Consider the following 21,708-nt stretch of genomic DNA (forward strand, 5'->3'; position numbering starts at 1 on the left):
ATTGGAAAAGAAGAAGTCAAAATATCGCTTTTTGCAGATGATATGATAGTATACATAAGTGACCCTAAAAATTCCACCAGAGAACTCCTAAGCCTGATAAATAGCTTCAGTGAAGTAGCTGGATATAAAATTAACTCAAGCAAGTCAATGGCCTTTCTGTACACAAAGGATAAACAAGCAGAGAAGGAAATTAGGGAAACAACACCCTTCTCAATAGTCACAAACAATATAAAATACCTTGGCGTGACTCTAACTAAGGAAGTGAAAGATCTGTATGACAAGAACTTCAAGTCCCTGAAGAAAGAAATTAAAGAAGATCTCAGAAGATGGAAAAACCTCCCATGCTCATGGATTGGCAGGATAAACATTGTAAAAATGGCTATCTTGCCAAAAGCAATCTACAGATTCAATGCAATCCCCATCAAAATTCCAACTCAATTCTTCAACGAATTGGAAAGGGCAATCTGCAAATTCATCTGGAACAACAAAAGACCTAGGATAGCAAAAACTCTTCTCAAGGATAAAAGAACCTCTGGAGGAATCACCATGCCTGACCTAAAGCTGTACTACAGAGCAATTGTGATAAAAACTGCATGGTACTGGTATAACGACAGACAAGTAGACCAATGGAACAGAATTGAAGACCCTGAGATCAACCCACATACCTATGGTCACTTGATCTTTGACAAGGGAGCAAAAACCATCCAGTGGAAAAAAGACAGCATTTTCAACAAATGGTGCTGGCACAACTGGCGGTTATCATGTAGAAGAATGCGAATTGATCCATTCCTATCTCCTTGTACCAAGGTCAAATCTAAGTGGATTAAGGAACTCCACATAAAACCAGAGACACTGAAACTTATAGAGGAGAAAGTAGGGAAAAGCCTTGAAGATATGGGTACAGGGGAAAAATTCCTGAATAGAACAGTAAAGGCTTGTGCTGTAAGATCGAGAATCGATAAATGGGACCTCATAAAGTTGCAAAGCTTCTGCAAGGCAAAAGACACCGTCAATAAGACAAAAAGACCACCAACAGATTGGGAAAGTATCTTTACCTATCCTAAGTCAGATAGGGGACTAATATCCAATATATATAAGGAACTCAAGAAGGTGGACTCCAGAAAATCAAATAACCCTGTTAAAAAATGGGGCTTAGAACTGAACAAAGAATTCTCACCTGAGGAATACCGAATGGCAGAGAAGCACCTGAAAAAATGTTCAACATCCTTAATCATCAGGGAAATGCAAATCAAAACAACCCTGAGATTCCACCTCACACCAGTCAGAATGGCTAAGATCAAAAATTCAGGTGACAGCAGATGCTGGGGAGGATGTGGAGAAAGAGGAACACTCCTTCATTGTTGGTGGGATTGCAAGCTGGTACAACCACTCTGGAAATCAGTTTGGCGGTTCCTCAGAAAATTGGACATAATACTACCAGAGGATCCAGCAATACCTCTCCTGGGCATATATCCAGAAGATGTTCCAACTGGTAAGAAGGACACATGCTCCACTATGTTCATAGCATCCTTATTTATAATAGCCAGAAGCTGGAAAGAACCCAGATGCCCCTCAACAGAGGAATGGATACAGAAAATGTGGTACATTTACACAATGGAGTACTACTCAGCTATTAAAAGGAATGAATTTATGAAATTCCTAGGCAAATGGATGGATCTGGAGGGCATCATTCTGAGTGAGGTAACATATTCACAAAGGAACTCACACAATATATACTCACTGATAAGTGGATATTAGCCCAAAAACTTAGGATACCCAAGATATAAAATACAATTTGTTAAACGCATGAAACTCAAGAAGAATGAGGACCAAAGTGTGGACACTGTGCCCCTTCTTGGAATTGGGAACAAAACACCCATGGAAAGGGTTACAGAGATAAAGTTTGGAGCTGTGAAGAAAGGATGGACCATCTAAAGACTGCCATATCCAGGGATCCATCCCATAATCAGCTTCCAAACGCTGACATCATTGCATACACTAGCAAGATTTTGCTGAAAGGACCCAGATATAGCTGTCTCTTGTGAGACAATGCCGGGGCCTAGCAAACACAGAAGTGGATGCTCACAGTCAGCTATTGGATGGATCACAGGGCCCCCAATGGAGGAGCTAGAGAAAGTACCCAAGGAGCTAAAGGGAACTGCAACCCCATAGGTGGATCATTATTATGAACTAACCAGTACCCCAGAGCTCTTGACTCTAGCTGCATTTGTATCAAAAGATGGCCTAGTCGGCCATCACTGGAAAGAGAGGGCCATTGAACTTGCCAACTTTATATGCCCCAGTACAGGGGAATGCCAGGGCCAAGGGGTGGGGGTGGGTGGGTGGGGGACTGGGGGGGAGTGTATTAGGGACTTTTTGGATAGCATTGGAAATGTAATTGAGGAAATTACCTAATTTTAAAAAAAAAAAAAGTCAGCAGAAGGAGGGACTCAATGAATTACCTAAGTAAGGACTCCAGATTGTAAAGCTGATCCTTGACTGGGCCTGGCACCAGGATCTACCACTTGTCTACTATTGTACTACCCAGGGTAGTACTATTCCAAAGATCACATACATGATTTATAAAACAGAAGAGACAGCAATGGCCCTAGCTTCAAGGGTTGCCAATGAAATGGATATGTTAACGAAAGAAGCATACTTCAGGCAATGGCTGCACACAAAGTGTTTAAGAAGGTGTGAATTGGAGCTAGGGTGTGTGTGGTGGTACAAACCTGTAAACCCAGCACTAGAGAGGGGTTAGGCAAAAGGACTGGAAATCCAGCAGCAGCCTAGGTACGCAGTAAGTGGCAGGCAGTGTGTGTAAGTAAACATGAAATATTTGTCACAGCTTCAGAGGACAGAGGCATGTGACCCAGCCAAAAACTGGTCTCCATACACTTAAGTACAAATCCAGAAAACTACTATGGAAAAAAACACATACACACAAGTAAGACAAACTATATGTTTCTTAAATTATCTAAGCAAAATTAGTACCTTTTATTTTATAATATAAAACATTAAAGAGACAGAAAATGCTTTATAATGTATGAGAAATATCCAAATTACTTTAAAAAGTTTAAATGTCGACATGAAAATAAATAATAGTACCCTTCAGAAGGACAATGGATGGGCCAGACATTTCAAAAAACCAGAAAAATCCAAAAGCAGTTTTAAATACAGAAATGAAAAGCTGCTGCAAAACCAGCAATAAGGAAAAACAAGTCAAAATATCGCTGTATTACTTTTCCCATCAGACTATCAGAACTTATTAACCGTAGACTTATTTGGAACCGGGGGCTTAGAAGCTTGTATGTGTATCACTGCTGGTCTGTTGACTGGTGCAGCAATTTTGGAAGAATAGCAACCATGTGATGGGAAGTGGTAGGTGATAGTAAGGATGGAAATACAAGAGCCACCCACAATGAAACTTTAGTGAAACTGGAAAGACCAGGGAGTAGTCACAGGTATTCCTGATGGATGAAGTCGGAATCAGTAAGGGGTAGGTGGTATAGGGTGAGCAAGACACTGGACTGGGCATATGACGGACCAATCAGAAAGATATAAGCAGCAGACTTTGGTGTCAGCTGGAGCAACAGTCTCAGAGTGCTTCACCTTGCAGGTGTCTGAGTGGCCTAAAGCAAAAGCTTCTCTCAGCTCTGGAGTGAAGGTTAAGCAGGTGACCATCAACAAGGGTTGCTACTCTGGGGTCACACAGCTGGTGCAATCCTGATGTCCATGAGTACCCAGAGCCACACGCTGGGACATCTTACGAAGCCACTCATCCACTGATGCAGAGAAATGTTAAAGTCTGAAAATCACAATTAATAAAATGGCTTCTTTAGTGGGAGGTGCTAATTTTTTTTAAATGTTATATAAGTTCCAGGAAATGCTGGGGCCACTCAGGTGAGAAACCAAACACATCTTGTTTATAGATGAAAACAAAAACCAAGCAAACAAACAAACCCAAACCAAGAGATCAAGAGATGATGGAAGGGAAGAAAAGATGGGGCAAGGGGAAAAGAGGAATGGAGGGATGGGTGGCCACTGAGACACAGGCTACAGATAGCAGGGAGCTGCTTGGGTTACCACACTGCTCTTTCCCCAGGCAAAGTCAGATCAGATCTCTACTGCTCAAAGGGAAGCTGCAGCCCAGGGATAGGCTGGATCCTGTCTGCTGAAGTTTTCAAGATAACTTGAATAAACGGGTTCTCTCTAATTTTTTATGGTCTATGAGTCTTCCATTAAGACATAGGTTGGCTGTAAAAGTATGGTAAGCATATTTTTTGTCTCATCTGGAGAAAAACACAATTTCTAGGTAGTAAGTCATATTCCAAGCAAAATTCTTACTTTTAAAAATATAGAACTGCAAAAGAGCCATCTTTCTACTGGTCTCATGGCCTCCATTCTCTCTCCTTAGTAAAGTAATTCTTTTCTTTTCTTCTGGGGTATCGACTGGCCCCTTTGGAACAGTTTATAGACTTTAGGGATAGGAGAGGAATTCAAATGGCTGTTGCTTTCTCAATGTTGACTAGATTGACTTATACATCGCTTAAATTCATTGTTTCCAGAAAACATTGCCATAAGAAAAGTATTACAAACAAAAGTAACAGCAAATGAGTCTAATGATGATTTGCAGTGATTGGGACTGCGGAGTGGGATTCTCGTAGTTTATCAACTACAGGAAGTGATGGAAGCCTGGAATTACAAGAAGGCCAACAGTCACTTGTCCTTCCATGTCCACTGCTGCTCTCCTTGTGACAGCTAGGGAATGAAAGCAGCCAGACGTCCATTAACTGATGAGTGGGTGATGCAAAGGTGGTACATCTATGCAATGGAATATTAAACAGTGGTTGAGAAATATGAAATGTGCAGGTATAAAACAGACAGAACTGGAAACAATTGTCCTGAGTGCGGTTACCCAGACCTAGAAGGACAAGCATCGCATGTTCTGTCTCATATGTGAATGTTCACTCTTTTAGCTTTAAGTATATGTTTAAAATACTCATAAAGACTAGGAAACTAGGAAGAGACCATGGGGGAAGAAGGGATATTTCAAGGGAGAAGAAGATAGAATATAGTGATATAAAGAGGGAAGAGAGAAAAATGAAACCAAAAAGAACAATTTGGGTGGGTGATGGGAAGGCAGGATAAATGGGGAAATACAGGACAAAATAACCCAAATATTTAAAAATAAATACCAGTATTTTTAAATGGCCACATGTAAACCTACTACTGTGGAAGTATCCTAAATACACACACACACACATGCACACTTATATGAAAAGAGATTAAATAGACTCACCCTTAACAGAGGATCAATACCCCAACAATACACCCCATACTAATGAATAGCCCTAGCACCAGAAATGGACTACCTTTTTTGAGTTGTGGGCCAATGAGTCTTATAAGTTCCCTCAGACATTATTGAATATTGTCAATGTTCTTGGTTTCCCTCCAGGATTTCACAGTAGGACTCTCTTGTTGGGGACACCATATACTTGGGTGACAAAAAATGGAGAAATCAAGGGGATGCTGACTTAGGGGCCTTCTCTCCACTGGCTATCTTCCACAGTGTGAGAAGGTACTGTGCACACTACCAGGAAATACAAGCAATTATCGCTCTCACCCATCCATGAACCTGGTGAGCAACTATAATGGTGAGCTAACCTCACAAACTATGCCCACTGAGAGGATGGTGGCATGAATGGAAATTATGAAATGCAACAATGTAACATAATGTATCCCAACCACTTCCTGATCAACTGTGAGGCACATTACATGAGATGGAACACTTACCTGACACCATCAATGGGACCAAGAAAACATGTCTCGAAGGGTCATCAGCCCTAGGAGAACCTACCCATAACATCTGCTAATAACTATTATACTATACCCATAAGCCAGTGCATCTCCCAAGCACCATCAGAAAAGCTTCTTTTTTTTAGTAGATGATAGCTAGCACGGACAACTGGTCAACACGGAGAGAAGAAGAAGAAGCTAGAGAGTTATAAATAAGACATTCATAATACATTCCTTACACCAAGACTCGGGGATCTTTATGGAAGTGGGGCCAGAGAGAACCAGAGGTGCTGGATGACTTCAGTGATGGTTTTCTGAACACAGCAGGGCAGCTGCACAGATGAACTCACAGCGGTTGTGACAGTATGCACAAGACCTGCACAGGCTCAAACCAGACGAAAGCCAGGCATGGAGAGGGAAGGAGGAGGGAGGTCCGAAGGACCCCTACTAGCTATGGAGCCATTGCCGTTTGATGGCCTCAAGGTTTTAAACTGGACTCAAGGTTTTAAAAAGAAACAGGAAGAAAGAAAATCCAGTGCTAGGTAGATAACAAAGTGGGAGTGGAGGTGAGAGGAGTTGGGGAGTTGGAAGAAAGAGTGAATACAGTCTAAATGTATTGTATGACGTTTTTAGAATAGTAATTAGGTATTATTTGAAAGACGGTGATTTTTTTTTTCATGCCTTCATTTCCTGGTTAATATAGATTCATCTTACTTTTGTACCATTTATAAACTCTGTATGTTCTTTAATCTAACTTCCTAAAGATAGAAATTAAACAAAAATAAATAAATTTCTGTTTTAAAAGAGTAAGATTGTTGGGCTGGAGAGATGGCTCAGCGGTTAAGAGCACTGACTGTTCTTCCAGAGGTCCTGAGTTCAATTCCTAGCAACCACATGGTGGCTCACAGCCATCTGCAATGGGATCTGATGCCCTCTTCTGGTGTGTCTGAAGACAGCTACAGTGTAATCATATACCTAAAATAAATAAATCTTTAGAAGAAGAAGAAGAAGGAGGAGGAGGAGGAGGAGGAGGAGGAGGAGAAGGAAGAAGAAGAAGAAGAAGAAGAAGAAGAAGAAGAAGAAGAAGAAGAAGAAGAAGAAGAAGAAGAAGAAGAAGAAGAAGAAGAGTAAGCTTACACTCAAATAACCTGGATTTGAATCTTGGGAAGCTCATTGATAGTCTCTATGAGCCAACATGTTAACTGTCTCAGCATGCCTCAGCTTTGTGACTATTTCCGGGATGAATCAACAAGCTCTTCCCCTCCCTCTCCCTCTCCCCCTCCCCCTCCCCTTCCCCCTCTCCCTCTCCCTCTTGCCCTCACACACGCATACCCACATGCACATACATGCATGCACACCCACAGTCACACATGCACACATTCCTGGAACCACTTCTATGTTTACTTCCCACTATCTATGTCATTTAACATTTATAAAAATCTGAATAGCAGCTATCCGTGTTCTCTCATTTCAGATTCGCTACTCGGCAGCAATGTGCTTCTGCTTACACAGTGACTTTACATTTTCATAACTGAAGATTGATCCAAATATTCAGCTTCTCAATCTTACACTAATCTACAGAAGTATTTTTAAAGGAAAGGGAAAGTGGGAAGTGGAGTTTTGATAATAGATTGGGGGAAAATCATTAAGTTGGCCCATCAGATAGCCATGAGTTCTAATAAGGAGGCGTTAAACCACTGTTAGGATTTTGAGATGGTAACTTTCCCAAGCATCTCCTCCTCCAGAAGGAACGGTCCAGATGACAATCAAAGAACTCATACCATCCCCTGGTGCGTCTCCTGGAGTGGTTGGGCTCTCTTCTTTGAACAGCAGCTCCAAGTTTCAGGTGAGAAGGCCCATCCCCACTCCAGGCCTTGGGACCAGGTGACAAGCCAGCTCTGGGCCCACACCTCACTCTGCTTCTCCTTAATCCTGGGACTTATTTCCTCTGACTTCACTGAAACCTCCAGCATCCCAGCAAATTGATTGCTTTTCAACTTTCTGCCAACATCATCTTTTTTTTTCTTTACACAAGTTCAGATGCACCTTCTTGTCTCCTGTATCATTCAGTAAGCCCAAACAACTGTGGAGGGCACTGCTCTCAAGTCTGGCCATCATATTATTGTTTTGATATGAAATGTCCCTTGGGGTTTCGAGGATCAAGGCCTGGTTGCCAGCTGGTAAGTTTTGGGAAAACCTCTGGACCATGAGAGTTCTGACATAGGTGATCAATCAATGTATATCAGTGGATACATAATTGGATGGCATCAGTAGGTCACCGTGTGTCCTTGATGCCCTCAGAAAGGTGCATCTTCTGTCTGACCCTTCCTTGGTCTCAGCTTCATGGCTGGCACAGGTAAGCAATTTGCTTTGCTATGCTTTTTCAAACCATGATGTCCTGGCTCAGGAGAGTGAGAAAGAATGAAGGCATTAATGTATGGATGGGAACCACAAGTCAAAGTCACACTCACTTCCTTCAGTTGTTGCTCTCAAGCATCTTGTCAAGCCGACATGAGTCTTCATCGTGAGAGTGGGACAGCCATCTTCCTGACTTCTTGGGTCTGTCACAGTCCACTACCTAAGGCTTTCATTGTAATGGCTGCTAAGATTCAGAGGCTGTTTGCTGCTTGGTTAATGTCTCCTAGTTTATACACAATCCAAACCATCACCATCAAGCAGTCCCTTGCCGCACTTCTCTCTCTGCAAACCTGCAATGTGAATTTTCTTTTGCCATTCCATACTGACTCTGGAAAAATCTCAGATCATAACAGTTCAGTTTTATGTATTTTCAGCTTGATATCAGCTTTGAATTACAGACTAGAAGAGCAGTCTGTAAGACCAATAGGACCACTGACATCACTAGGTCTCAGATGACACCTTACATCCTGACAACCACCCCTACACTTCCTGAGATCCCTGGCTCTGTGCCTTTTCAAAGGCAAACTATTTGTACCTAAACCCACCTCTTAATTCTATTTCAGTTTCTAGTGTGTTCTAGTTCTTTCTCCATCGTTCTTTGGACCCTGTATTTCTTCTTATGGTATCACTCTTTGGAGTTAGTCTCATCCCTCCCATTACTTTGATAACTATTAGCAACTGTAAAACATATCCCTCCATTCTACGTGACTCCCAAACTCCAAGCTGTAATGATGTCTCCGACAGACACAGACAACTCACACACTCTTTCCCACCCACTCTAACATGTTCCTTTTCCTGCCTTCCCTTGTCAGTGTATTCCCTTTGATATAAGCCTGGAAGGGCACCACACCCCTTCAATAACTATTCACAACTACTCCTAAGAAAACAGTTTGAATCTCTTCCTTCTTCTATATGCTCCCTGATACCAATATTTATATTTTTAACACAAGTTACTTAAAAGCACCATTAATTTCTGGATCTGTACTTGTGCTCTTTCAAACCATTCTGTAGACTTTTCTAATATAAAATCAGTTAATTTCCCTTCCCTAATGGAAATCTATCAATGGCTCTCCTGTAACTTTAAAGAAGGTCTCTGTCTCTTCTGAACTCAAGGCACATCAAACAGCAAATTTCCTACTAGAAGTGCTCACTCTGACTGCCCAAGTTGTGAATCTAGATTCATATTCAACAGATCTGTCAGTGCTTTGCGTCTGAATCAAAACCTAGCCTTTTTTGTTCCTTTCCTGTGGCCAAGTCTAAGGGCAATGGAGTCCTGAACCCTCTTGCTAGCATCCAGTTCATCCCCAAAGCTTTTGAAATTCTTCCTAGTTAATCAAATTTGTGAATTTATTAGCAAAATGTCGGAAGAAAAACTTGAGCAGTAAAATGAGACAGTGTAAGACCCTGAGGAGGGAAAGTAGTCAATCACACAGGACAGAGCCGGAAGTGGTATTTCAGTACAGCTCGGCTGAACAAAAGTATCAAGAATTGGTACAGAACACTGGGTACTTGCTTACTAATGTCCCCCAACTGTGCTGCCAGTACATCTTACTGCCATACACATTGCCACAGGCTTTGGCACACTTAGACTTTAAATACATGTTCAGTGAGTAGAGAGATGGCTGAAGCTTCCATTTAAATGATGAAAAGCCCAGCTTTATGCAAATTGCATGATTATAATTTTAGGCGGTACATGTTGGCATTGGTTTGTAGGACTGCTAAAATATCAAGGCAGATAAAGATGAGTGGGGTAGCATCCTATGTTATTTCTGTTGCATGGAGGTTACCAAGTTTGCCTCATGCCTCAAAGCCTTGAGAGGCCTGCAGAGTGGATGTATCGGTTGAGAGACGCTGAGACACTTCAGCTTTATCATACATGTAGCAGCAGTGAGAAGGCTGGGAAGTAAGGTCCCTGGCTCTGTGCCTTTTCAAAGGCAAACTATTTGTACCTAAACCCAGTGAACATAAAATACCAAGATTCATAAAGAAAACAACTTTTAAGTCGTGGTAGTATCTCTCTGCTAGGCAGAAAAATCATACAAGATCCTCTTAAATACATGGTCATGTGTTATAAATGGCAGGATTTGATTCTGGAAGGTAAGTTATTGAGATTCACAAGCTAATATTTACAAATTGAGAGAACTCCTTTAAATGGCAAGAAAAGTCTAACCTAAAATTAGAGATTTACCCCTTTCATTTAGTCTCCCAGCTGGTCCTGTTAACTTGTTTCACTACATCAATGGGCTGGATGAGAGGATGCAGGAGAATGCTGGGTTCTGCATGACATTGTATACATACTGTTTTTCTAAAGCTAAGATTACTTTGACTTTCAAGACTTGAGTAACCCTAAGAGTTTGGAGGACTATTTTCCAACATGCACCCAATTCTGTTATTTGGGGTTATAAAACCTCCATTAGGTGGGGAATTTGATGTCCTTGGCAAAAATGAAGTCAACAGAAACACAGCTATGACCTCAGCATTTAGAGATTCTCTGAGAACTATTCCAAGCTTTCAACAATTCAGATCTAACTTAAAGCAGGCTTCTAGGCCACTACACTATTGTATTTCCTACCTGTATATACTGACCATGAGGGAACATTTATAGGTAAACCTCTGCCACACCAAGCCTAGACATTGTGGGCATTGGAATAATTTATTATAACTTCTAATTTTCCAAATACTTCCTTATACCCATCTTTTAATGTCTATAATTTTCTCAAACTTTATACATTTTCATATATAAGTTCCAAGTAGCACATGCCCTCTGGGAGCAACGACTGTACTCTTTCTCGGGTGTGCATTATCTTACACTTGGCTGTGGCAGCATCTTTATGCATACTGTTTCTGACATCCACAATCACCTAGTAGAGATTCTCTTCTGTAGCCCTGTTGGACTGGATCTCACGATGCAGGTCAGGCTGGCCTTTAACTCTTGACAGTCCTCCATCCCGTGCTCCTCCACGCCTCCCCATATAACTTCCCAGAGATACACTCTGTTTTTCCCATGGCATATTTGAGCAACTTGGGGTCATTTTGGATAAAGTTCCGTGGCTGCAAAGGGGCATGGTTAAAGTTGAACTCAGAAACACCAAAGCTTGTGTTTTCCTAAATAGTGGGGACAAATAACTGACCTACGCACCAATTGCCTTCTCAGACTGTGCAGCCGGAGGGACAAGCCTATTTCTTTCATAGCACAAATGAGAACACACTTTCTTCCTAAATCCCTCTGTGCTCATTTGACCATGCCTTTAGACTTCTATAAAAAGCAAAGAGACCATCTAATATTAAAAAAAAAATTCAACTCTGTAGCCATATTTTTTAAAAAAAAATTAGTGTGATTTTGCTCTGCGATTTTTATTCTTAAAAAAATTCAAATAATTAGAATTGGGTAAGCTTACAAATAACTATATCAAAGTCAGATAACCAGTGTTCACCCACCTTTTTGAAGCATCAGGTACACGTATTGAAATTGTTATATGTAGGAGGGAGAAAGGCTTATGTCTCAGAACAACAAAGCAGAAGAGGATGGGGGGGATCGTTAATGATTTTAATGGTTTTAAAGGCCCATTAAAATTAGAGAGACATCCAAGACCCAGCAGGTGAAGGGTTAGTTATTACAGCATTGGGGGTTACCAGTCCATACCTTTCAACCACAGCGAGTTATTAGCAGTGAAGGATGACCCTCCAAAGAGGAGTTAGATTTCAGTGCTAGAGGGTTAATAACAAGACAACCTAAGTTTTAAAAAAAAAAGATTAGTAGCAAGCGCTAGTTGAGTTAATCAGTTAAAGACAAACTGTGCCCTGGGGAAGCTAAATTAAAAAAGCAACAGTAAGGCTTACAGAACTTAGCTCGTACAATTTGCCGTGAAGGCGGAAGATTGGTTCCCTGAAATAGCAAAGAATTATATGCTTTAGTTCAAAAAAAGAGAAAGGTTTTAAAATAAAGTCTGTTATTACATCTTCTCCTTTCAAAACAATGGGAAAAAATTGTCTATAGCCGAGGTTTCAATTTGTTCAATAATTGTACCTCTGTGTTAAAAAAAAAAGAGCTTTAAAAAATATCATCATTGTTTTGACTTGAAAAGAAATAACAATGCAAATATTCATGATCACATAAAACACAGAAGAGACAGCAAACTGTCGGAGTTAATGCAATCTCTGCAGAGCGCTGTTAGTCAGAGACAGCTGGTCAGCCCCAAAGCTCAAAAAACTCAAGTGAGCAGATCACCTTAGCAATTAACATCATCAAGAGCCAATAGAAAGTTGGCGTGGCAGAGATTAAACCCAACACTGCCTTCTTTCTGAGCCGTCCCTTCACTGTTACCAAGCTGTGCAAACGTGTGAACTAGCCAGCCAGCACCCCGGAAGCCCATGCAACTACTCACCGTATTGTTAACCTTGAACCTCCTTGGGGTTCAAGGTTAAATTAAGTTTGGTGGTAATGGAAGCAAGCAAAAGAGGACACAAAGAGTCTAAGTCAAAAAGCACAGCAAGTAGCGGTTTATGTAAGGTGAGATGGTAGGGTTAACAACTGCAAAAAATAGCCAAAACGAAATGCAAAATTCGGTCCAAAAAACGTGAAAAGCAAAAAACAAAACAAAAAGCTGCACCTTAAGCAAAACCTACATATGACCAATTTGCATTTTAAAAAAAAGCTGTCAGTCAAGCAGTTTAGTTCCAATGCTTTGGGGCATGCATGCACTGGGTTGCTTACACGGTTCCTACCTGATTTCCAATTGTGCTTTTCTTGTGAACCTGACTGCTCCTCTGCTGAGCACTGAGAAAAGCAAAGGAGAAGCACTGAAGAAACTCAGACCTTTTTTTTTTTTCTGAACAAGTAACAGATACTAAAACACATTACACATTAAAAAAAAAAAAAAAAAAAAAAAGACAGACAAACTCGGGGCAGAAGAAACAGCATCAAGCCAGCTCCGTCTAATTCTGGAAGATAAAACAACTCAGTGGGATTTCTTTCAGTAATTAGCAACCAGAAATAAAAACTATAATTACTCCATGTGGGGGAAAAAAACTACATTAATCACAACGGGTTGGTTGGTGTGGTGGTGTGCAGGGGACTTCTTACAGTACACACGATAAAGGAGACCAACATCAAATGGTGTTTACGGAGTGCACACTATTTTCCATGCACTAGTGATTTTCATTCACACAGCCTGTAGCGTGGATTATTTTCTTGTGCATTACCCTCTACTTCCATCAACACTGTTCTATTCAAAGGCCAAAGCCAAGGTCCTTGCCATAGCTTTCAAGGCCCTACTCCACTCTCTGCCACTGTGATGCAGCTCCCCTTCCCTCCAGCTCATTCACTGGTGAGGTCCCGTCACCAAGGCTGGGCCTGAGCCATTCAACATAGGCCCTGCACAAGAGGCTTCGAGCTGGCTTACTGCTCTAAAGATATTTCTCCTATACGTCCACAAGGTCCCTAACATCTCTTCGAGTGCTGGCCCAAATTTATCTTTACAGTGAGGCTTAAGTCGGTCACTATATAAAACTGGGTCCCTGCTTTCCTCCAGGGAACCCCTGTTCCCTCACTATCTTTCTCACTACAAGATTTCACCTTCCAACCTACTGAAGTTTGGTTTGTGTCTGTTTCACCACACGCACCCTTCCACATCAAACTGGAAGACAAGAGACTCTGTGTCTGTTTGGCTTACTGCTCGATCCCCAGGGCTTCTACAGAGGAGCTGTAGCAAACATGGCAGCAGGTTATCTATTGAATGAGAAGTTTCTCGAGACTGGTGTTACACTTCCCCACTTCACAGTGAGCATGGAAGGGAGGGCTAACGTCTGTTGTCACTCCTAACAACTTTGCCCCAGATTCTCACTGTTAAATGTGATAATATTCTAGCTCTCAGAGGAATGAAGGCTTTTGGATCCATAGCCCCATCATAAGAAAGCATATCTCATCTCAGTTATTCTGGCAGGACTAGCAATTGCCTACCCTCTGTCAGTTCATCTAAAGTTTATGTCCAGAGAACAGTGGGATGAGCTGAAGTAAAGGAGAGATAGATTAAAGCCACAGGCTGTCTGCGAAAAGTGAGTACATGTTATGGTTCAGTAGTGAGATAGAAATCAAAAACCCACTTAGAACAGTTGTTCAAAACAGCAGATTTTCACAATCTCCCCTGATATAGTTAAGCTGCTTGCCTCTGCTCAGACTCATAAAAACCACACACTGCACTCGGTTGAGGCTGGGCAGGGTGGGCGCTGAAAGGTAACACTATGTCTCTAGTTGCTGGAGATAGTGTGCTTTTGCTTTTCGCTATTAATGCACTAACTTTAGCTTCTTTCTTACCTTTGGCTTAGTTTAATTATTCTTAGCTAAATGACCATTTCCCCTCATTTCTTCTCAGCCATTCCTTTAAGGAATCTTAGCCCAGTGTTCTCAGTGTTTTGTAAGCACCATGGAAAAGCCAGCTTGTGTCTGTGGCCAGGATCCCATGTGCCCACACTGCCCTCTGGCTGCCCACCAAACCTGGCCCATTGGATGTCTCAAATACTACTCTCATTGAACTTGAGTCTCTCTGTCTCTCCCTGTCTCTCTTTCTCTGTCTCTTTCTGTCTCTCTGTATCTCTCTCTGTCTCTCTTTCTGTCTCTCTCTCTCTCTGTCTCTCTCTCTCTGTCTCTCTCTCTCTGTCTCTCTCTCTCTCTGTCTCTCTCTCTGTCTCTCTCTGTCTCTCTCTCTCTGTCTCTCTCTGTCTCTTTCTCTCCCCCTACATTGTCTCTCCAAAGTCACCTTTCCAGGGACCTCCTGGGTTCACCCATCTTCTAGGAATAAACAGGAAAATGTCTACTGCAATGTGAGTGTGCCTTGGTTGTGCTTGTGTCTTTAAGGTGGCACACCTTTAACAAGCCTCTAATTAGTATGATCAGTGGCAAAGTGTGAAGCTGTGAATCATCAGGGGTGTGGGTGACTCGGACAGAGAAGGAGGGTGGGCTGGATAAGTTGTCTCTTGGGCTCAAGGTTTTGTCTGTCTGGGTAGTTAGTTTTGGCTTCTGATTGGGGTTATCTGCAGTGTTAGAGATTGAATCTAAGACCTCCTCCATGGTAGGCAAGGATGCTTCCCTGATATACACACAAAGCCTTCTTGGGCTCCTTCTAGATCCAAATGCACTGAGCCACAGCATTTCTCTCAAAATATTAGCAATGTTAGATAGTGGATGTTTCTGCTGACAGGGATCCTGTAGGGAACAATGCTTGTTTGCTCTCTGCCGCTTACACAGAGGAAAAACAGATTTACTTATGAGCCAATCTAAAGTACTAGGGTTAGAGTAAATACTAACTACCATTACTTTCTACCTAATGAATACTTTTTTTTTAGCCACTGCCCCCATAAATTCAAACATATGGCTGGTAATTATGTAATTGGGTTCACACAGTTGTTCCACAAATAATAAAAAAGCAAGCTATTTAATTAAAATACACCCATTATCATAATTCTTGGTAACTGAGTTGCTGAATTATTTAAGAATGTGTTCATAATAGAACATGTGAAGAATTAAAGTTAATTTGAGTCTTTAGTTTTATTCTTGGATATGGATATGTGCTAGGTTATCTCGGCTATCATATAACATATGTTACTATACTGTGTTTTAATTTGACACAAATCAAACAATTTTAGTGCAACAACCTTGAAGAAGTAAGATGAATAAGGTATGGTCTTTTTAACCAAAAGTGTGAGTTCAAGTGAAGAAGGTGTGTGTGTGTATACATACACACAACAAATAAAGGATAAGCTTTATTAAAACAAGGGACTATATTAAAAAGAAAAGAAAAAGAAGAGTCCTATTTTTCAGATTTGGGATACAATTACCTCAGCTCCTATTATGTGTATGAATGTCTCTTTCACTGTGCAAAGTTTTGCCAGATACAGCAGCATAAAACCATATTCAGTCTATTGCACGCATACTTAAGACATAATGGTCTTTAAAGTAAATAATAGAAAAATTGAAATTTTTATAAAATTAAGCCCATTAGAAGCCATCCAAACAAAAGAAGCCATGACATCACTTCTTCTGCCATGTCCTCCTCTGTGAACAACACAGAGACAGAAATTCAGAAGAGTGTGCTAGGGATATGTGTGACCATTCATCAACTAAGTCCTTATACCTGGGAATTGCTTGCAACATTCAAAGACCAGGAATACTATTTCAGTCTGCTGTCCTAAGACTTTTGTAGAAAATGTAAAATGTGAATTTTAACACAAGAAAACATTCACTGTATTCTACAAGGAGGGAGCCAACAAAGCCACGGTGTGGAGAGGGGAGGACTCAGGGAAGCTGAAGGCAAAGCTTTGACTGTGAATTCATGGATGCAGTTTGTAAATGGCCTTAAAATTCTTCTAGACAAATAAGCTTACATTGAGGCCAGTTACAGAGTATTTGAAAGAAGAACAGATAGCATTTAGTGTTTCTAAGCCAGAAAATAGTTTGGCCGAAGAACTGCTTTTATAAAAATTACTTCCCCAAAATGGGCAGTATTGATTCTAAAGCCAGAAAGAGAAGAGGCAGCCAACCCAGACCAGCTCCTTCAGATGTTGGGTTTCTCCTCAGTGTTTATAGTCAAATCAAGTTCCCTTTATACATTCTGTCTTCTGAGAAGCCTCCAGTTATCTCTCCTTGCCATGAGCCCCAAAGCCTTGGGTTTGTGCCTATACTGTATAACCTGGCTGGTGGTATAGGCAGGTCTTTCTTGCTTCTCCAACAATGTCCACACTTTGATAGCAGATGGTGTACTGTATGCAGTTTAGTTCTTCTACCATCGATCCATTGATAACACCAAACACAAAGCTGAAGGTAGTTCCTTAAGAAATACATTGCTGATGTGTTTGTTTGTTTGTTTGTTTGTTTGTTTGTCTGGGGAAGAGATGTAACAGCCCCTGTGCCACTGTACGTGTGTGGTGGTCAGAGGACAATCTGTCTGAGTCACTTCTTTTCTTTCACCATGTGGTCCTGGGGACTGATCTAGGTTGTCAGGGTTGGCAGTAGCACCTTTGCCTACTGAGCCATCTCACCAGCTTCTTAAGAAACATTGTTGGGATTTTATTTTTATGCCATGCTTATATACAATCAAACTATCAATGTCTAGCTGCAAAACAAATTCAAATACTCTAAAGAACCATAGTATATGCATGTAGTAAAGAAATATTTATTTGGGGACTATGAAATGCTGGAATATAAATTTGGGGGGTTAGACTAGAAAGAGCTGATAACCATGTAGCCAGCTGAAGTTAGAAGCAGAAGACAGGGATAAAAGACATTGGGAGTCGTGCTAATTAATTCAGACTTTATCCTGAAAGCAATGGAGAATCCTCAAAAGAGTGAAAAAGACCTGGACAGGAGGCAGGGAAACTTGTGTAGCAACCCAAATAAGAGAAGAAAAGCAACAATGGCTGAGGGAAGGAGTCAAACTCAGAAACATAACATGGAAATAAAACCAAACAGAGTTAACAAGGATAGAGAGGGGAGAGGGGGAGGGAGGGAAGGAGGGAGGGGGAAGAGAGGGAGGGAGGGAGGGAGGGACGGAGGGACAGAGGGACGGAGGGACGGAGGGACGGAGGGAGGGAGAGAGAGAATAAGAAACACAGAATGATGTCTGATTTCCAGTTTAAGCAACTAAGGGAGTATCCACAGAGAGAGGAGACAAGGGAAGAACTGCAGGCTATGACATGGAAATGCCTTCAGGAGATGCTGGGTTGAGGCTTCTCTTGGACACATAAGCAGAACATTCTGGCAGAGGCCAAACATCATGAGTAGTTCAGGATAAAAGATCCTAGAACAAAGATCTGGATTCAGAGTCTTCCAACAGAGTTGGTGAACAAGCACTGGGGTCAGGGAGTTTGGTTAGTCATAATGTTATGACTAACGAAGGAAGCAGCCTAAGGAAGAAAGACAGCAAAGGATCAGCTGCCTCTAAAGATGGCTGAAGAAGAAAGACTGGAGTAGAAAGAGAAAAACCAGACCAGAGTGTGTGGAAGATCATAGACCACTGAAGCAAAGGGCCAGACCTTGTCAATAAGGAGTACTCAAGGGTGTCAGATGACAGGCATGGATTGTCTATATATAATTCTAAATACATAAATACAACCTGCTCAATGTGCATAATGTTACTTGTATGTATGCTTTCATGTATGATCATTTGGCACTGGGTTACCAATGAGTGTACTCTTCCCTAGAGAATGATCTTTCTCCCACTCTCTGCATTCTTTATGCTAATGTAGAGGAGTGATACTTGCAATGTCTTTTCAATTTGTCTACACTTAAGAGTTCTACCTGATAACCACCCCGACCAGGGACCAAACATTCAAACATTTTATCCCTAAACTTGGATATGAGTCAAAAACAAAACAATCCCTCAAAAAACAAAACAAAAACCCCTCTGTTATACCCTGGTAGCCCAGCTCTGGCTGCACAACTAAAGAGAGGGGACACTCCGGGGTAAAGAGCAGGAACAAGGAACATCATTACTTTAGAAGTTATTTTCGCTGTAGGGAAACAAGAAAGAAGAATGTAACAGGAAAGGCCCTGCCCTGCTGGCTCTGGCGTTTAGTGGAAGGCTTAAACTCACTGCCTTTGATAAACGGCAACAGAGGCATTCCGCAGGATCTGCAGAGAGACACAGTGAGGGTCCCAGGCCCCAGCATTTTCATGGTGCTCACATAACAAGATCTGAAGTAAGCTCACTGTGTCGTTTCAAGTGTGAGAAAACAGGTGTTCAGATCTCCTCAGCAGACGGGAAGCTAAACTGACCTTGAGGTCTGCTGCTTAGGGTGGGGGGATGTGTCTTTAATGGTCCATGACCGGGGCTTCAGTTCTCTTAAACCACGCACTGCATAAATCTTGGGGACTCCAGAGGCAATTTGGGTCCAAGAATGAATCCAAGAAGGGCACAAGAATTTGAACTTTCACTTCCCAAGACATTAGGCGAAGGCATTTGCCCTTCTGTTCAAACAGTGTGACTGCTGGGAATGCTGGGAACTGACAGACAGCTGGCCCAGGCCTCATTTTCTCAAATAGCAAAGACGAGGTAGGTTACTTAAGAAAATATAATTTAGGAGATTTTCCCCCCAATGAGGAAGAAGGACAAATTAAACTTTAAGTCATGAGGAAAGTTGATATTTTCATCTGAAATGTTGAACTTTTAGGTTCAGAAATTATATTGTTATAGTTGAAACACAACGTTTTAGAAGTCAGGAAATTCCAAGGCCAGCCTTCAGCAGGGCTTATTGCACATGGCACGGATTTTATGGCTACAGTTAATAAACAACCGTGAGGTGGAGAAGGAAGGCCTTCAGTGGAGAATAGATTCCGTGGCAGAAGGAACCTGGAGATGCTCTGATTGTATTCTAAAAGTAAAGATTCTGTCAGTCTAGTTTTAGCATTTGTTTTTCCTTTAAAAAAAACAATAACAACAAAAGAACACTTTCAGATCAGAAAGTCAGCTTCATTGCAAACATCACACGTGCCTACATATGTTGCTATCCCACAAGCCTGAGGGCCGGTACGCTCGTGACGACTCACTGAAACTCTTAGGACCCAGGAGCCTCTTTTCTTCCGTCCTAGACCTTGCTTTTCTATCTTTGGAACTCAGAAATACTTACACAATTATCTTCAAATATGGCTTGATTTTTCTTCCTTGATGGAAACAGCACCCCTGCCAACTTTAAAATTTATAGCTACGACCATACTTTTTTAATTTTTAAAAGCACAGAAAATACCACAATCCTTCAAAGTGATTTTGAAATGAACATTTCCCCATCTTCGTGATGACCTCACATCACACGGAAATGTACTCCGCATACAAATGGAAAGAACATTTACCTTTGATTCTTAGCGCCAAACAGTATCTTTGATGGGATTACTAGAAAAATGGGGGATGGAATCAACAGGGGCTAAATCTGATCGAGCGTGCTGTATGCATGTATTGAAATAGCTTGCTGAGAGCCATCACTATGTCATTAACACATATTAATGAAAAATTAAGCATTGTCTTTGGAATAATGAAATTAGCATCTAAAAATATTCCGGAGGCAATCATAGAAAAGTTATTATAAACTTTAATACAAAATAAAACCGCATGGCTGGGGAGGTAGTTCAGTGGGTGCTTGCCATCCAAGCATGGGTACTTCAGTTCAAATTCTCAGCCCCCACTCACACAACCACTCATGGCTATAGGTGCCAGTAACCCCAGCATTAGGAGTCGGCAACAGATAGGTCCCTGGAACTCACTGGCCAGCCAGTGTAGCAGAGATGATAAACTTCCATCCAGTTCAGACACCAGGTCTTACAAAAGAGTAAGGCATGGAGTAACAGAAGACAGCCAGCTTTGTCCTCTGGCTCTGCAGATGTGTGCATGGGCACATGATCCTACATGTCCACCATACACTATATACCACCTATATACATACACACATGTATTACAAACTACACACACACACACACACACACACACATTTTAAAAAGGAACAGAGAGTCCTGTGATCAAATTATTTTGGTTTTATGTATGGGAAGAGAAAGGGTGAGGAGAACAGGCCAGGCAAACAAGTAAGGGGGAAGGGGCAGAGAGAGAGATAGAAGAGAAAGAAGGGAGGGAAGGAGAGAGAGATGAGATAGAGATATAGATAGATAGATAGATAGATAGATAGATAGATAGATAGATAGACAGACAGACAGACTTACCTTAACAGACTACACCATAGTTTTCTAACACATTTCCACCTAATTTCTAATTTCATTGATTTATCTTCTAACAGTTCTCACAGGGACACAAGACTGATTATTCCTTGTTCTGTTTGTTAAATCAGTAAGAGGAAACACAAACACAAAAGCAAAAGCAAAAACAACCCAGCTGCTGACTCCCAGACCAGCTCTTTAAAAGAAAGTTTGGGGGAGAACCATGCAGCATTTCCATCTTCTGGGAAAGTTATAACAGCACTTCTTTTTCTTCAACAAAATACAGCCCAACTCACTGGCAATCAGAAGCCATTCCCTGGATCACAGAGACACTGTATCAAAGGCTGTGTCTGAAAGCTCTAGGCTTGAAAATTTTCTTTGAAAACCTAAAAATCAATACAATAATGTATCCCTGCAACCTCTGAGGTAAAATATACTGAAATTTATTGGAAAAAGAAATGAACCCTAGCCTATCAAAAGAAAGAAAGCAAAGAACAGAGAGTGATCAGTAGATTGACAGACAGACAGACAAGTGGGTAGGTGGGTTGGTAGGTAGGTAGGTAGGTAGGTAGGTAGGTAGGTAGGTAGGTACATAAGTTGGTAAGTAGGTGGGTGGGTGGGTAAATAGGTAGATGGAAGGTAGATAGGTGGATAGGTAGGTAGGTGAATAGATAGGTGGATGGGTAGTCAGATAGCTATTGATCTCAGAAAAGGAGATAAAGCTGGGTAGGGTTGTATACACCTGCAAACTCAGCACTGATGAAGCAGAGGCAGGAAGATCAAGAGTTCAAGGCCATCTT

At 41.4% G+C, this 21,708-nt stretch overlaps 1 protein-coding gene across 4 annotated transcripts in view; it reads right to left on the minus strand.

The window, feature by feature from the left end:
• The window catches only part of Dnm3 (dynamin 3), a 482,789-nt gene that overhangs the window by 277,745 nt on the left and 183,336 nt on the right, over positions 1–21,708 (minus strand). For 2 of the 4 annotated variants that reach the window (XM_029478095.2, XM_085842512.1), the window contains exons 13-14: positions 12,943–12,994; positions 12,074–12,103 (exon numbers count right to left, since the gene is read on the minus strand). In XM_029478095.2, the coding sequence (XP_029333955.1) occupies positions 12,074–12,103; positions 12,943–12,994 (82 nt within the window). The remainder of the gene's footprint in view (positions 1–12,073; positions 12,104–12,942; positions 12,995–21,708) is intronic. The other 2 variants (XM_029478106.2, XM_029478110.2) reach the window with 1 other exon arrangement.

Source organism: Mus caroli, unplaced genomic scaffold (genome assembly GCF_978045245.1).
Source record: "Mus caroli unplaced genomic scaffold, Mus_caroli_1 scaffold_1, whole genome shotgun sequence".
NCBI lineage: Eukaryota > Metazoa > Chordata > Mammalia > Rodentia > Muridae > Mus > Mus caroli.